The sequence below is a fragment of the Haematobia irritans genome, chromosome 2, assembly GCF_050003625.1.
Source record: "Haematobia irritans isolate KBUSLIRL chromosome 2, ASM5000362v1, whole genome shotgun sequence".
NCBI classification, from domain to species: Eukaryota; Metazoa; Arthropoda; class Insecta; order Diptera; family Muscidae; genus Haematobia; species Haematobia irritans.
The window spans coordinates 112,142,631-112,154,551 of NC_134398.1; the positions used below are offsets into that span (position 1 = coordinate 112,142,631).

The 11,921-nt window shown below is 38.9% G+C and overlaps 1 protein-coding gene across 1 annotated transcript; it reads right to left on the reverse strand.

Annotated features, from left to right (window-relative positions):
- Positions 1–2,119: 2,119 nt before the first annotated feature.
- On the reverse strand, positions 2,120–5,102 carry LOC142224997 (uncharacterized). The gene is made up of 2 exons (XM_075294773.1): positions 4,732–5,102; positions 2,120–3,656 (listed from the first exon to the last, which is right to left on the reverse strand). The coding sequence occupies exons 1-2, from the start codon at positions 5,100–5,102 to the stop codon at positions 2,120–2,122; spliced, it is 1,908 nt and encodes a 635-aa protein (XP_075150888.1).
- Positions 5,103–11,921: the final 6,819 nt, after the last annotated feature.

Sequence of the window (11,921 nt, forward strand, 5' to 3'; positions counted from 1 at the left end):
AATGCCTCCATATAGACCGACTTCACTTCTTGAGGATGTAGAAGGCGCACTGATCATGAAAATTGCTTGAAACTCAATGTAAAATTTCCAGATTTTACTTCTACAGATTTAAGATTTCAAATCAAGACGTTATTTTATAATTTTCTTGCGCACTTACAAGAGATGTTAATGATTCCTCTAAAACTCAAACAAAAATGGTTCTTATAAATCCAGAATCTGATATAGTCCTCATAGGTGAAATCTTTAAATTTATCTTCGGGAAGTGTCCCCAAGTCCTCAAGCCCTACTGAAATTTCAAAGGAAACCCTAATATTTGGTTCATGGTGGTGGGTATTTAAGGTTCGGCCCGGCCGAACTTACTGCTGTATATACTTGTTAAATTTCAATTTGACTCGGAAGAGCCGGGTGTCGAGGACTCGTAAAGTCAGAAGGCAGTTGAGGACTGCCTTACACCCCAATTATGTGGCATGGACCCGATATATCCCACCCGAACTTTGTGAGTTAGGCCCATGGGTGACCGGGGCTAGAGTATATTTGTGGTCTCATTTTGTGAAGCGCTACGGTCCGCAGCTTTCGTTAAACGCGCATCGGCTTGAAATCACGTGAATGATGCCATGCGTATATGTCGATATACTCGAGCCCTGGTTCTTTCGACTGGTGACGAAAGGGGTGGCGAAGCCACAAATAATTCTCCTGGAGGAACTCCAGAAGCCGTCGTCAACGGTTTTTATTGGTTGCTGTTGCAACATTGTCGGCCAGAATGGCAGAATCAGTAGTCGTACTGATGGTATGTTCATCGGCAAGGGGTGCGATGCTAGAATTAATCTCCCGTTCCTCAGCCAACATGGGGACGTCGTCCTCAGACTCTGGAAGGGTGGCAGCCATCTTTGCTATGTTTTCTATCTATGAAAATATAGAAAGATTTCGGAACGGAAAACCAAATTAACATAATGGGGTGACCAGAAACCGTAGGTCGCCTTACAACTTGTAGACCGATCTACTGCGATTCGAACGCGGCCATCAAACCAAAGATTTTTCACGTAACAAAAACTAGAGAGGACGCGAGCATAACGCGACAGATAGACCTATGTTAACTCCCTAAAAGACATGGATGTAATCCATTTGAACAAACGACGACCGATAGTCCCCGGACGAATATCGCGAAGACGACATAATTTCCACGTAGTGGGGAGTAATAGTTCTCGTCGAGAATGTCGTGGACAAATCAAAAGTAGCATGTAAAGTTACCGCTTTCGTAGAAAAGCAGACAGTTTTGTAAATATAACCGTGGGTTATCATCGAGGCGTGACCTGTAAAGCATTCCACATAATCTCATTGTTAAAACCAGTAGTGGTAAAAATAGCGTCGCGTTCTATGTGAGAAGACAGCTCAGAATTGTGGTGTATATTGCCGTTTGAACCAGACGCATTATTTAAAATATGGTACCCCGTCAATACGTCGTCAACGTACATGCACTTCCGTAGGACTTGTACATAAAGAGGAAACATTCTCCGTGCCGTCAACCAAATGCAAAAGTTGTCCAAGTCACTGTCTGCAACTAAAAGTTCCGGATAATATTTTGCAGAGAATAGCTTAACTGTACTCAATGCAGAAATGTCTAGGACGGGTAAACATATATACATCTGTGTGATATCGCAATTGTATACGAATCTATACAACCTCCACCTCAAAACGAGGAGAAACAAGTCTGATTGTTGAGTCGGACCGACGTGTAAAAATGTCATTCAAGGCAGTGAAATCCAATCGAAGTCAAATTGTCTTTCTATCGGTGGATGACCGGCGATAAGGCAGATAACAAATTTTCATTTGTAGGCGTAATCTAAACTGGCCTCATATGGTATAACTGTATATACCCCCGGACAAAGTCGTGGTGAGTCGTCTTAATTCATGGTTTCCACAAGAGGGATGCCTAATTTCGAAGAAATTGTGTCAGCCAGGCTGTCCTTGGTTTCCGATATGTCCGAAGAAATAAGTTTCAAGAGGAAGAGTATCTTCACTCAGATATGTCCGAAGAAATAAGTTTCAAGAGGAAGAGTATCTTCACTCAGAATACCTTCGGGTTGTCGTTTTATAATTTTCCTCGCAAAACTTATCTGAATCAGATAAGAGAGGACGTCGGGGAAGCTCTTCTAGTTCCCAAAGTGTGGAGAAGTGTCTCGTCAAGACTATTTTCCTTGGGGAGGTCCACAGTAGTCGTGTAGACAGAAATATTCGAGGAAGGGATAGGACCCGTGACAACCCAGCCGAAGACTGTGTTTTGCGCTAGTAGCGATCCCAAAATATTCGTCAGAGTACCGTGCAATAAAATTTTCGGATAAAGATCCGCGCCCAATAGAAGGTCAACAGGACGACAAACAAATAAATTGGAGTCGGCCAAACGTAGATTTGGCATACTAGACACAATGTCACGATCTGGAGAAAAAGATGGCAGGTTGCCGGAAATGTTCGGAAGAACGTACGCTGTAGTCTCCAGTAGGAGCGACTCATCCAGTGGGGTACCAATGCAAAGTGAACAAAGTTCTCTCCACGTGATCGAAACACTTTGATTCACACCAGAAATTGTAGCCGAAGTCGAAGACGTACTCAGCCCAAGTCGGTTCCGCAATCCTTCCGTAATAAAGGATGATTCCGAAGCGGGATCTATTAAGGCCCTAGCAGGATACGTGATACCCTGGTGAACGATATTCACCATTGCACTCCCTAATAATACATTTCCAGTACGTGAAGTATGGAATACCTGTCTACTCGACGTCCCTGATACAATGCCAGTCGATATAGAAGGCTGATCGGTATCCACTAATGCTACCCCGGGATCCCGTGTAACGGATGCAGAAACGACAGGAGTAGCCCTAGGGCTATCTGATATATCCCTATGCAAAAGAGTGTGGTGTCTTCTACTACATTTACCGCAATCATATGCGCTGGGGCAATTAGCTGCAACATGTCTGCGGGACAGACAATTCATGCAGCACTGATGACGCTTAACAATATTCATCCTCTCAAGAACTGAAAGATTATGAAACCTAGAACACGTTCTGAGGTGATGCTGTCGTCGACAGAGAACGCATAATCTGTCAGGAGAAGATTGGGAGTAAGGAGGCGTACTTGTTGGGGAACGAGTCGTTTTCGCATTCGTGAAATGCGAGCAAATTCTTTTGTTGGCTGGAGGCCTGGCGTCAATGCCGCGGATATCGCGAAGACATGTCAATGTCTGGATTTTTTCCGTGAGAAAGAAGTCCAAATCTGACCAAGAAGACAAAGCAGACTTGTCCTTAATACTCTGTTCCCAAAGTGTGACTGTACATTTCGGCAAGCTCTGAAGGCATAAAAACACGAGGATGGGATCCCAGTCGTCAGTGGCCACATCGTAGATGGACATTGTCGAAATGCATGTCGAGATACCACGTTGTAGTTTCTTCAGTCCTGAACTGGTTTCAGACTCCAAGACCGGTAAATCGAATAATAATTTGAGTTGGTGGTTCACCAATAGGCGGGTATTATCATAAGTACCCTTTAGCGCCTTCCACGCAAGAGCGAAGCTTCTATGCGTGAGCGGAAATTTCGAAACAACCTCGCGAGCTTCACCACTGGTCTTCTTGAGCAAATGACATAATTTCTCAATTTCGCTAAGTCGGCTATTGTTAATATATACACGGATGAAAAAGACTGTTTTTCATATGTTTGGCTATAAACATTATATGTTTGGAACACAATATTTTTGAGTGCAAGCATATAATGTTCATAAACTAGCATAACATGTTTGGGACATATATGTTAATATGTTAGAACATATTATGTTTGGGACATAAAATGTTTGTAAATATAATATGCTTGGATGCAAACATATATTAATTTAGAAATAGCCTATAAAAATATATGTGTTTAGTAGCTTGGAGCGCTATTTAACAGGGAGCGATATTGAATTAAGTTGGTGGTTGTTGCTTGTTATTACAAAATTAACATTTTATTTTTCCTTGGGCAATTGATCAGCTACTTCTTTGATCCTTACAAACTGTGTGGTCCGCTGTTCGAGTCCCCGTCCGGCAAAAGGTAAAATTAAAATAAAAAAAATCATACAATTGAATAATTTCTTCTACAATGTTTGTATTACAGAAAAAGGTGCAAAGAACTAAAAAATCTCGTGGAAGTGAGAAAGATGTGGGGGAATATACAATACAGAAACAAAATTTTGAGCATTCAGGTCGAAAACCTATGTTGTTAGCACCTATATTACCTGTTTATTTTCATAATTCATTATGATTGTAAATATATAAATAAAATTTTGAGCACAATATTGTTTGGGAGAATTTTTTTAAGCATATAATATTTTTGGGTGCAAAATGCTTCCAAACATATTATATGTTCACATTTTGGATGCAAAAACACAAAATGTTTGGAACTTAGACTACCCAAACATATATTGTTTAGACCAATATGCTTTCAAACATATTATATATTGGAAGAGATCAAACATATAAATGTTTGGGCAATACCCAAAAATGTATATGCTTGAAGCAAAATATGTTTGGGGGTATATGTTACAGAAGCGATTTTTTGTGAGCGTGTACCGCTGTGAAGAAATCTCTAAATGTTGGCCAATTGAGAAAATCGCCGTCAAAAACATCTATATCACAAGGCGGCAGATTGAGACTGTGGGAGGAGCTATTGTTTCCCCTAGAGCTAACGGAAGAACTGTGTGAGTCATCGGACCTATGAGAAACATTCAAAAGTGATGTTTGGTCCTCCAACCGAGGCGATTTAGCAGAATGCTTAGATGGTGCACGTAGTGCATCCAATTTACGTTGAATTGATTCCATAACGTTCAGATAACAATTATAAGCCACATCATATTTGCTGTCAGCAGCGGCGACTGCCTCGGTTGCGTTGCTCTGTGTGGACACAAAGTCAAGACATTCGTCGAATAAGCTCTTAACTTTTTCCCACAACGACTTAGCCTCGGAACCATGACATTCTAGTCTATAGGCGGTTAAATCATCGTCTCGCAAACTGTGAAACTTCGTTTCAAATCGGACTACTGCGTCAGTTGCTCTTGTGAAAGCAGTCAGTGGTGTAGTAGTCATTATGACCAAGTACTGTCAAACTTAAAGGGCGAAAAAATTGACACGTGATGTCCAAAACTCTCGAAAAGAGTATAAATCCAAACGCTACTTCGATTTGTCGTCGAACAAATGAAAATGCAGTTTTTTTCCAGTGTATGCGAAATGTGTATCGTCAACACACAATATTTTTCGCAGTGTACCGAAAGTACCGCAAATGTGAACAAGGTAACGTAATTACCACAAAAACACAAAAAATGAGATCAGAAAATTTCTCACAGTGTACGGAGTACAACCAATTTTTTACAGTGTATCGTCGATACACCAATTTCCTTACAGTGTATTGGAAATACCAGCTAAAATTAGCTCTGTAAGGTAAATGATAAGTATTTTAACTTTTTGTAAAAATTGGCGAAAAAATTCTCTAAGTGTATGAAAACACGTAAAGTTTCTTCAAATGTATCGTAAATACAAGAAACCCTTTTTCGCATGGCGAAATATATGCAAAATCTTTATTTGGAAAATATTACAATATTTTTCCCAGTGTATCCTGTGTACCAAAAGATTATTAAAGTGTATCGTGAATACAAAAAATATTTTCAGTGTATCGTAGAATACAAAGAATGATTTTTGCGTGGCGAATTATCGAAAAAATTGAAACTTGATATATTACGAGAGAGATTCTCTCAGTGTATATATTATCCAAAATTTCTCCCAGTGTACGTAGATACCAAAAATTTGTGCAAGTGTATCGTGAATATCACTTGCCAAATGGAAAAATTACAAAATAATAAAAAGTCGTGAACTTTAAATTGTAAAATATCAACTTGACCGATTGTAGGGTGCACGGACTGTAACATGCACGCTACCAAACGGTAAGGTCCAACAACAACAATAATATAAAAATCAAAAAGTTTCGTGGAAACTCAAATATGTCAATATTCGTGTCTGTTCTGGTACACACATGTACAAGTTACGTATGGTGTCACACTTAAAAGGTGTTCTGGCCAACACTATACACCGTCATAGACCTGAAAAATGTACACGAACATTTCTTTTGTGTAGGCTTAGTGTACAGCCATCGTATGCAAAGTTAGAAGTTTTTATAACAAATAAATAACAGAATCTGAAACTTTAATATGTTCATTTTATAAATATTTGCAAATTTTATTGGGAAAGTCACTTATATATGTCAGAAACCACGATTTTAAAAATCCATCTAAAATTTGAACCGAAATTTCCTCTGGTTGGTGTATAAATTTTGGGTTTGTTTTAATCAGCTGATTTTCAGTGTGTTCGAAAGCATAATGTTGCCACAATTTTTAAAAGTTAACACAAAAAAGTTTTAAGCAAAATTATCTTTGATTTTTGTGAATACTATCCGCTTTCCTAAACAAATCAAAGGTCTTTTTGAAAATATAAGGCAATTAAATTATAACTTTTACAAAATCAATGGGCTAAGAAAAGTGAATTTTACCAAATTTATTGCATGAAAAATATGGCATCTTCAATTCTGCAAAGTGTTCTTGGTGCACAAATCACTGAGCAAATCACAAAAAAAAACTAACGCCGCCAATATCTTTCTGCACATGAAGGCCGCCACGATAGAAAATTTGTTTGCAATATTATTGTAAATATTTAAGCAATACAAATGAGAAAAACCTTAACAGAATAGTTAATTATGCCCACTATAATTAAATTTCCTTTAATGTATGGATGTTAAAAACTGTTTGACCAAAACCAATGTTACTCATGGACAAAAACGTTTGTTCATGAGTAACATTGAGGAGGGATAGAAAAAAACAAATCAAAACAGATTTGAAGCATCACGCAATTGTCTCCTTTTTCTTGATAAATTGCTCTTGTCCTTACATTATTCACTGCTAACAAAAATCCGACAGGCATTTTATGGCTTTGAGTTACGCACTTACTTTTAATTTTTTATGTTTTATACCGGCAAAATATGTTTTGTTTATAATTTCTGTCTGCAAATAATATGGCTTGCAGAAAAAATCAGCTGTCACATTTTTCGATTAAAAGTCCGAAAAAAGTGTTCACACGTGTGACTCAGAACAACTAACTTTGTGTGTGGTGTGTAGAAAGTGTATAGTGTGGTGCACAATGCGGTGTGACCCAGAACAGACATGATTAAAATAATATAATATATAATAAATACTGTTATTTTATTGTTTATATAGACCAACCGTAGGGTACACTACCACGTAACACGAACGATAATAGTAAACGACCGATATCCGTAGGAATCAACAATAAATACTTCTCTCAATTAAACTTGCAAAAAAATATTTTTATAATTTAGCGCCGTAAGCGACCCACGCTATTAAACCAACGTGTATGCAGTTCGAACGTATGTTGCATGTAACACCTGTGTGAGTACGTGTGTATAGCAAGTTGAACGGCAACTGTATAACTCTTTACTATTGATGCCTATTGGTAAACCAATGCTTACCAAAGACAAAGATTATAGATTTGAGGAAGATGGGAGATTGGCTACTGAGCACATCAAACCATTTACCACATTAGTTTAATACTCGAACCAAACGCGTATATGACCAAAGATAATAAAAGAGGAAGATGGGAGATTGGCTACTGAGCACATCAAACCATTTACCACATTAGTTTAATACTCGAACCAAACGCGTATACGACAAGTATTGACATAGCATTAAAATGCACATAAAAAGAAATTAAGAACACGAAATAAATTTCTATAAAGGGAAAATTTAATTTTTTTGTTGTTGCCTAAAATTTATCATTGTTTCATTAAGAAAATTAAATTTTTCATTTAAAAAATGAAAACTAAAAACAACTAAAAGGTTACAAACATGTATTAAACTAATCTGGTAAATGCAACATTTGGTATGACGCAAGCCAATCTCCCATCTTCCTCTTTTATTATCTTTGTATATGACAAGTATTGACATAGCATTAAAATGCAAATAAAAAGAAATTAAGAGCACGAAATAAATTTCCATAAAGGGGAAAATGTATTTTTTTTGTTGTTGCCTAAAATTTAACATTGTTTCATTAAGAAAATTACATTTTTCATTTAAAAAATAAAAACGAAAAACAACAAAAAGATTACAAGCATGTATTAAACTAATCTGGTAAATGCAACATTTGGTATGACGCAATCCAATCTCCCATCTTCTTCTTCTATAATCTTTGACCAAAGATAATCTTTGATGCTTTTATAATCTTTGATGCTTACAACCAAAAACAATGGAAGATGAAGATGGGAAAATGGCAGCAGAGGGTATCAAACCATTGACGGCGTTCGATGCAAACGTGTCGTTTATGATTTTTTGTTCCACAAATTAAACTAAGAATAAAAAGAAATTTATATCAGGGAATGACGTAGAACAATCGGTCAAAAGTTTCTCATTATTATTTACACAAAAGTTAACATCATTTGTAAGTTTTTAACAAAAAATATTGCAAATTAAAAATGAACGAACGTGTATGTATCGAACACCGTAAATGCATCTTTTGGTATGACGTCGCCCATTTTCCAATCTTCCTTTTCTATTGTTTTTGCTTTTTAATTATCACTGAAAGTACATACCTTGGTTGTTGATAATATAATTATATTGTTACGTTTTTATATTTAGGCGTTTTTAATTACCCCACAATTAAAACACAGTTCGTTTAAATAACGACAATCTACAATTTATTTACTATGACTTCACACTTTACAATTCGTTCACACTGAAGTTATTCGTTTGACGCTTTAATTAAGACTCACTCGTTAGCAGCATGCGAGCGCTTTTATATATGACGGTGTGGCAATACGAGAACATTCTGGTAGCACTACAATATTCTGGCAACGCCAGAACATTCTTAGGCAATGCTAGAAGGATCTACGACCATTAAGTAATTCGTCTGGTGGCTGCCAAACACATACACACTCACATAGATATATGCTCGCATTACTACAACAACAATGACAATAGACAATGAGATGAAATGAGAAAGCAAAATAACAAAGCAAAGGGGTTGTTATTCTATGAGAGAGTAAGAACTAACATTTCGGTAAGCAAACAAAAGAACATAAAAGAAATTCAGGAAAATACTAGAAAATGAATAGATGATTCCAACAAGTGATAGCGAAATTTTATCGTTACAATTTTAAATTTTAAATTAACGGAAACTAATTTAAATAAACTTATATCTATAATTATCAAATTCGTAACACTGCCTCCCGCTTAAGCCTGTTCGTCCCGAACAGGCACAGAACCTGTTCCGTAAGGAGCCAATCGTTCCAGATGTGCAACTTTCATCTTTGATCTAGGGCTGTCGTCCTTCTGAATCCGGTATACAACATCATTGATCTTCTTGATGACTTTGTATGGGCCTTCCCACTGTGTTTGCAGTTTAGGACACAATCCTTTCTTTCGTTGCGGGTTAAATAGCAGAACCAATTCTTCTTCTTGGAAGCCTTCAGTATTTACAGCACGATCGTATCTCGCCTTCATTCTGTTGCTGACCATTTTTATTTTGTTGCGCACTGATTCGTGAACTTCACCGAAAGTGTTTGGGATGTCGTTTCTGTTTTCTTCCATGGCGAGCTCATTAGGTTTAGCACCGAATATCAGATCACCAGGCAACTTCAACTCAGTTCCGAATAGAACATTGGCCGGTGTTCGAGAGGTGGAATCATGAATGGCAGATCTATACGACAGCAAAAACTTTGGTATATGCTCGTCCCAGTCCCTCTGGCCGTTGTCCACTACTTTTCGAAGATGTTCCTCCAGAGTGCGATTAAACCTTTCTACCATGCCATCGGATTGTGGATGTAATGGTGTAGTCCTCGTTTTCTTGATACCAAGGGATTCACACATCTCTTTGAATATGGCCGATTCAAAATTTCTTCCCTGGTCTGAGTGAATCTCGGACGGCACACCGTAGCGACATATCCAGTTTTTGTTGACAACATCCACAATCGTTTTTGCTTCTTGGTTTGGAATTGCATACACCTCCGGCCATTTGCTGAAGTAATCCATGACCACAAGGACATAACGGTTTCCAGAATCACTTACTGGGAAAGGGCCTGCCACGTCCATTGCTATTCTTTCAAACGGGGCTCCTGGTCTATACTCTTGCATAGGACCTCGACTTTTCCTTGTTGGACCTTTCGCCTTCATGCACTTCTCGCAATTGGCTACCCATTCAGCAATTGATTTCTGGCATCCAACCCAGTAGAATCGTTGCTTCACTTTCTCGACGGTTTTGGTTATTCCCAGATGACCTCCACTGGGACCATTATGGAACTCTGCCAAAACATCTCTTATTTTGGAATCTGGAACGATGATCAAATTTCGGCTGCTCTTGCCATCTTCGCTTTCCCATTTACGTTGCAGGGATCCATTGACTAGAACTAAACTATCCCATTGAGCCCAGTATGATTTCATAAGTGGACTTTCTGCTGTGATGTCTTTCTTACTGGGCTTCTTGTTCTCTTCCTTTGCCGAAATAATTTTGATCAAAATGGGATCTTTACGCTGTTCTGTTGGCCAGTCCACTCCAGATTCGACGTGTAACAGCCGAATATCAACAATCTCCTCCTTGTGTTCAGCTTTCGAGCAGTGCTTGCATTCTATACTGCAAGGTCGACGTGACAAGGCGTCAGCGTTACCGTGTTTTCCACCTTTTCTATGCTCGATACTGAAATCATAGCTTTGGAGCCTCTCGATCCAACGTGCCAGTTGAGCTTCCGGATTCTTGAATTGGAGCAACCATCGTAGAGCTGAGTGATCAGTCCTGAGCAAGAAGTGTTGTCCATACAAATATTTATGATAATGTTTTACACTCTCTATGACGGCTAGCAGCTCTCGTCGCGTTACACAGTAGTTCTTTTCGGGCTTGGACAACGTTCGGCTGAAATATCCGATGACCTTCTCCTTGCCGTCTATCTGTTGGGATAGCACACCTCCAATACCATGCGCGCTAGCATCTGTATCCAAAACAAATTTTTCGCCCGGAATAGGATACGCTAGAACAGGAGCTGAACATAAAAGTTCTTTTAAATGTTGGAATGAATCCTCCTGTTCGTCGCTCCACTGGAACTTCTGACCTTTTTGCGTCAATTTATGGAGACTAGCGGCGATGCTGGCGAAGTTTGGGACGAATCGTCGGTAATATGTACATAACCCAAGGAAACTTCTTAATTCGTGGAGATTTCGGGGTCGTGGCCAATCTCTGACAGCTTGGATTTTGTCTTCATCGGTGGATATGCCCTCTGCAGTCACATGATGACCCAGGTATTTAACTTCCCGCTGGAAAAGGGAGCATTTCTTTGCGTTAAGGCGTAGACCAGCGGCTGACAATTGCTGGATAACGTCTTTCAAGTTCTTAAGGTGCTCGTCAAATGTTTTGCCCATCACTATGATGTCGTCCAAGTATATCAAGCACGACTTCCAGTGCAACCCCTTCAGTACCCGCTCCATCAATCTTTCGAAGGTAGCCGGAGCGTTGCAGAGCCCGAACGGCATTACATTGAATTGCCAGAGACCGCCATTAACGCCAAAAGCCGTCTTTTCCTTGTCTTTCTCGGCGATCTCTACTTGCCAATATCCACTCTGCAAATCAAGCGTAGAAAACCATGTTGTTCCGGCTAGTGTGTCCAACGTGTCATCAATGCGTGGAAGCGGATAACTGTCCTTTTTGGTGACATCATTCAGTTTTCTGTAGTCCACGCAGAATCGGGTACTTCCATCTTTCTTTTTGACCAGCACAACTGGGGAACACCAAGGACTTGATGATGGCTCGATCACTCCACTCTCCGCCATTTCCTTTATGAGCTTTTGAACTTCGTCTCTTTTT

Excerpts from the sequence above, each read along its gene's own strand:
- LOC142224997 (XM_075294773.1), bottom strand. The coding sequence starts at position 5,102 with ATGACTACTACACCACTGACTGCTTTCACAAGAGCAACTGACGCAGTA. Across the intron at positions 3,657-4,731 it reads CTTTTGAATGTTTCTCATAG|CCGACTTAGCGAAATTGAGA; the intron begins GTCCGATGACTC and ends TATTAACAATAG.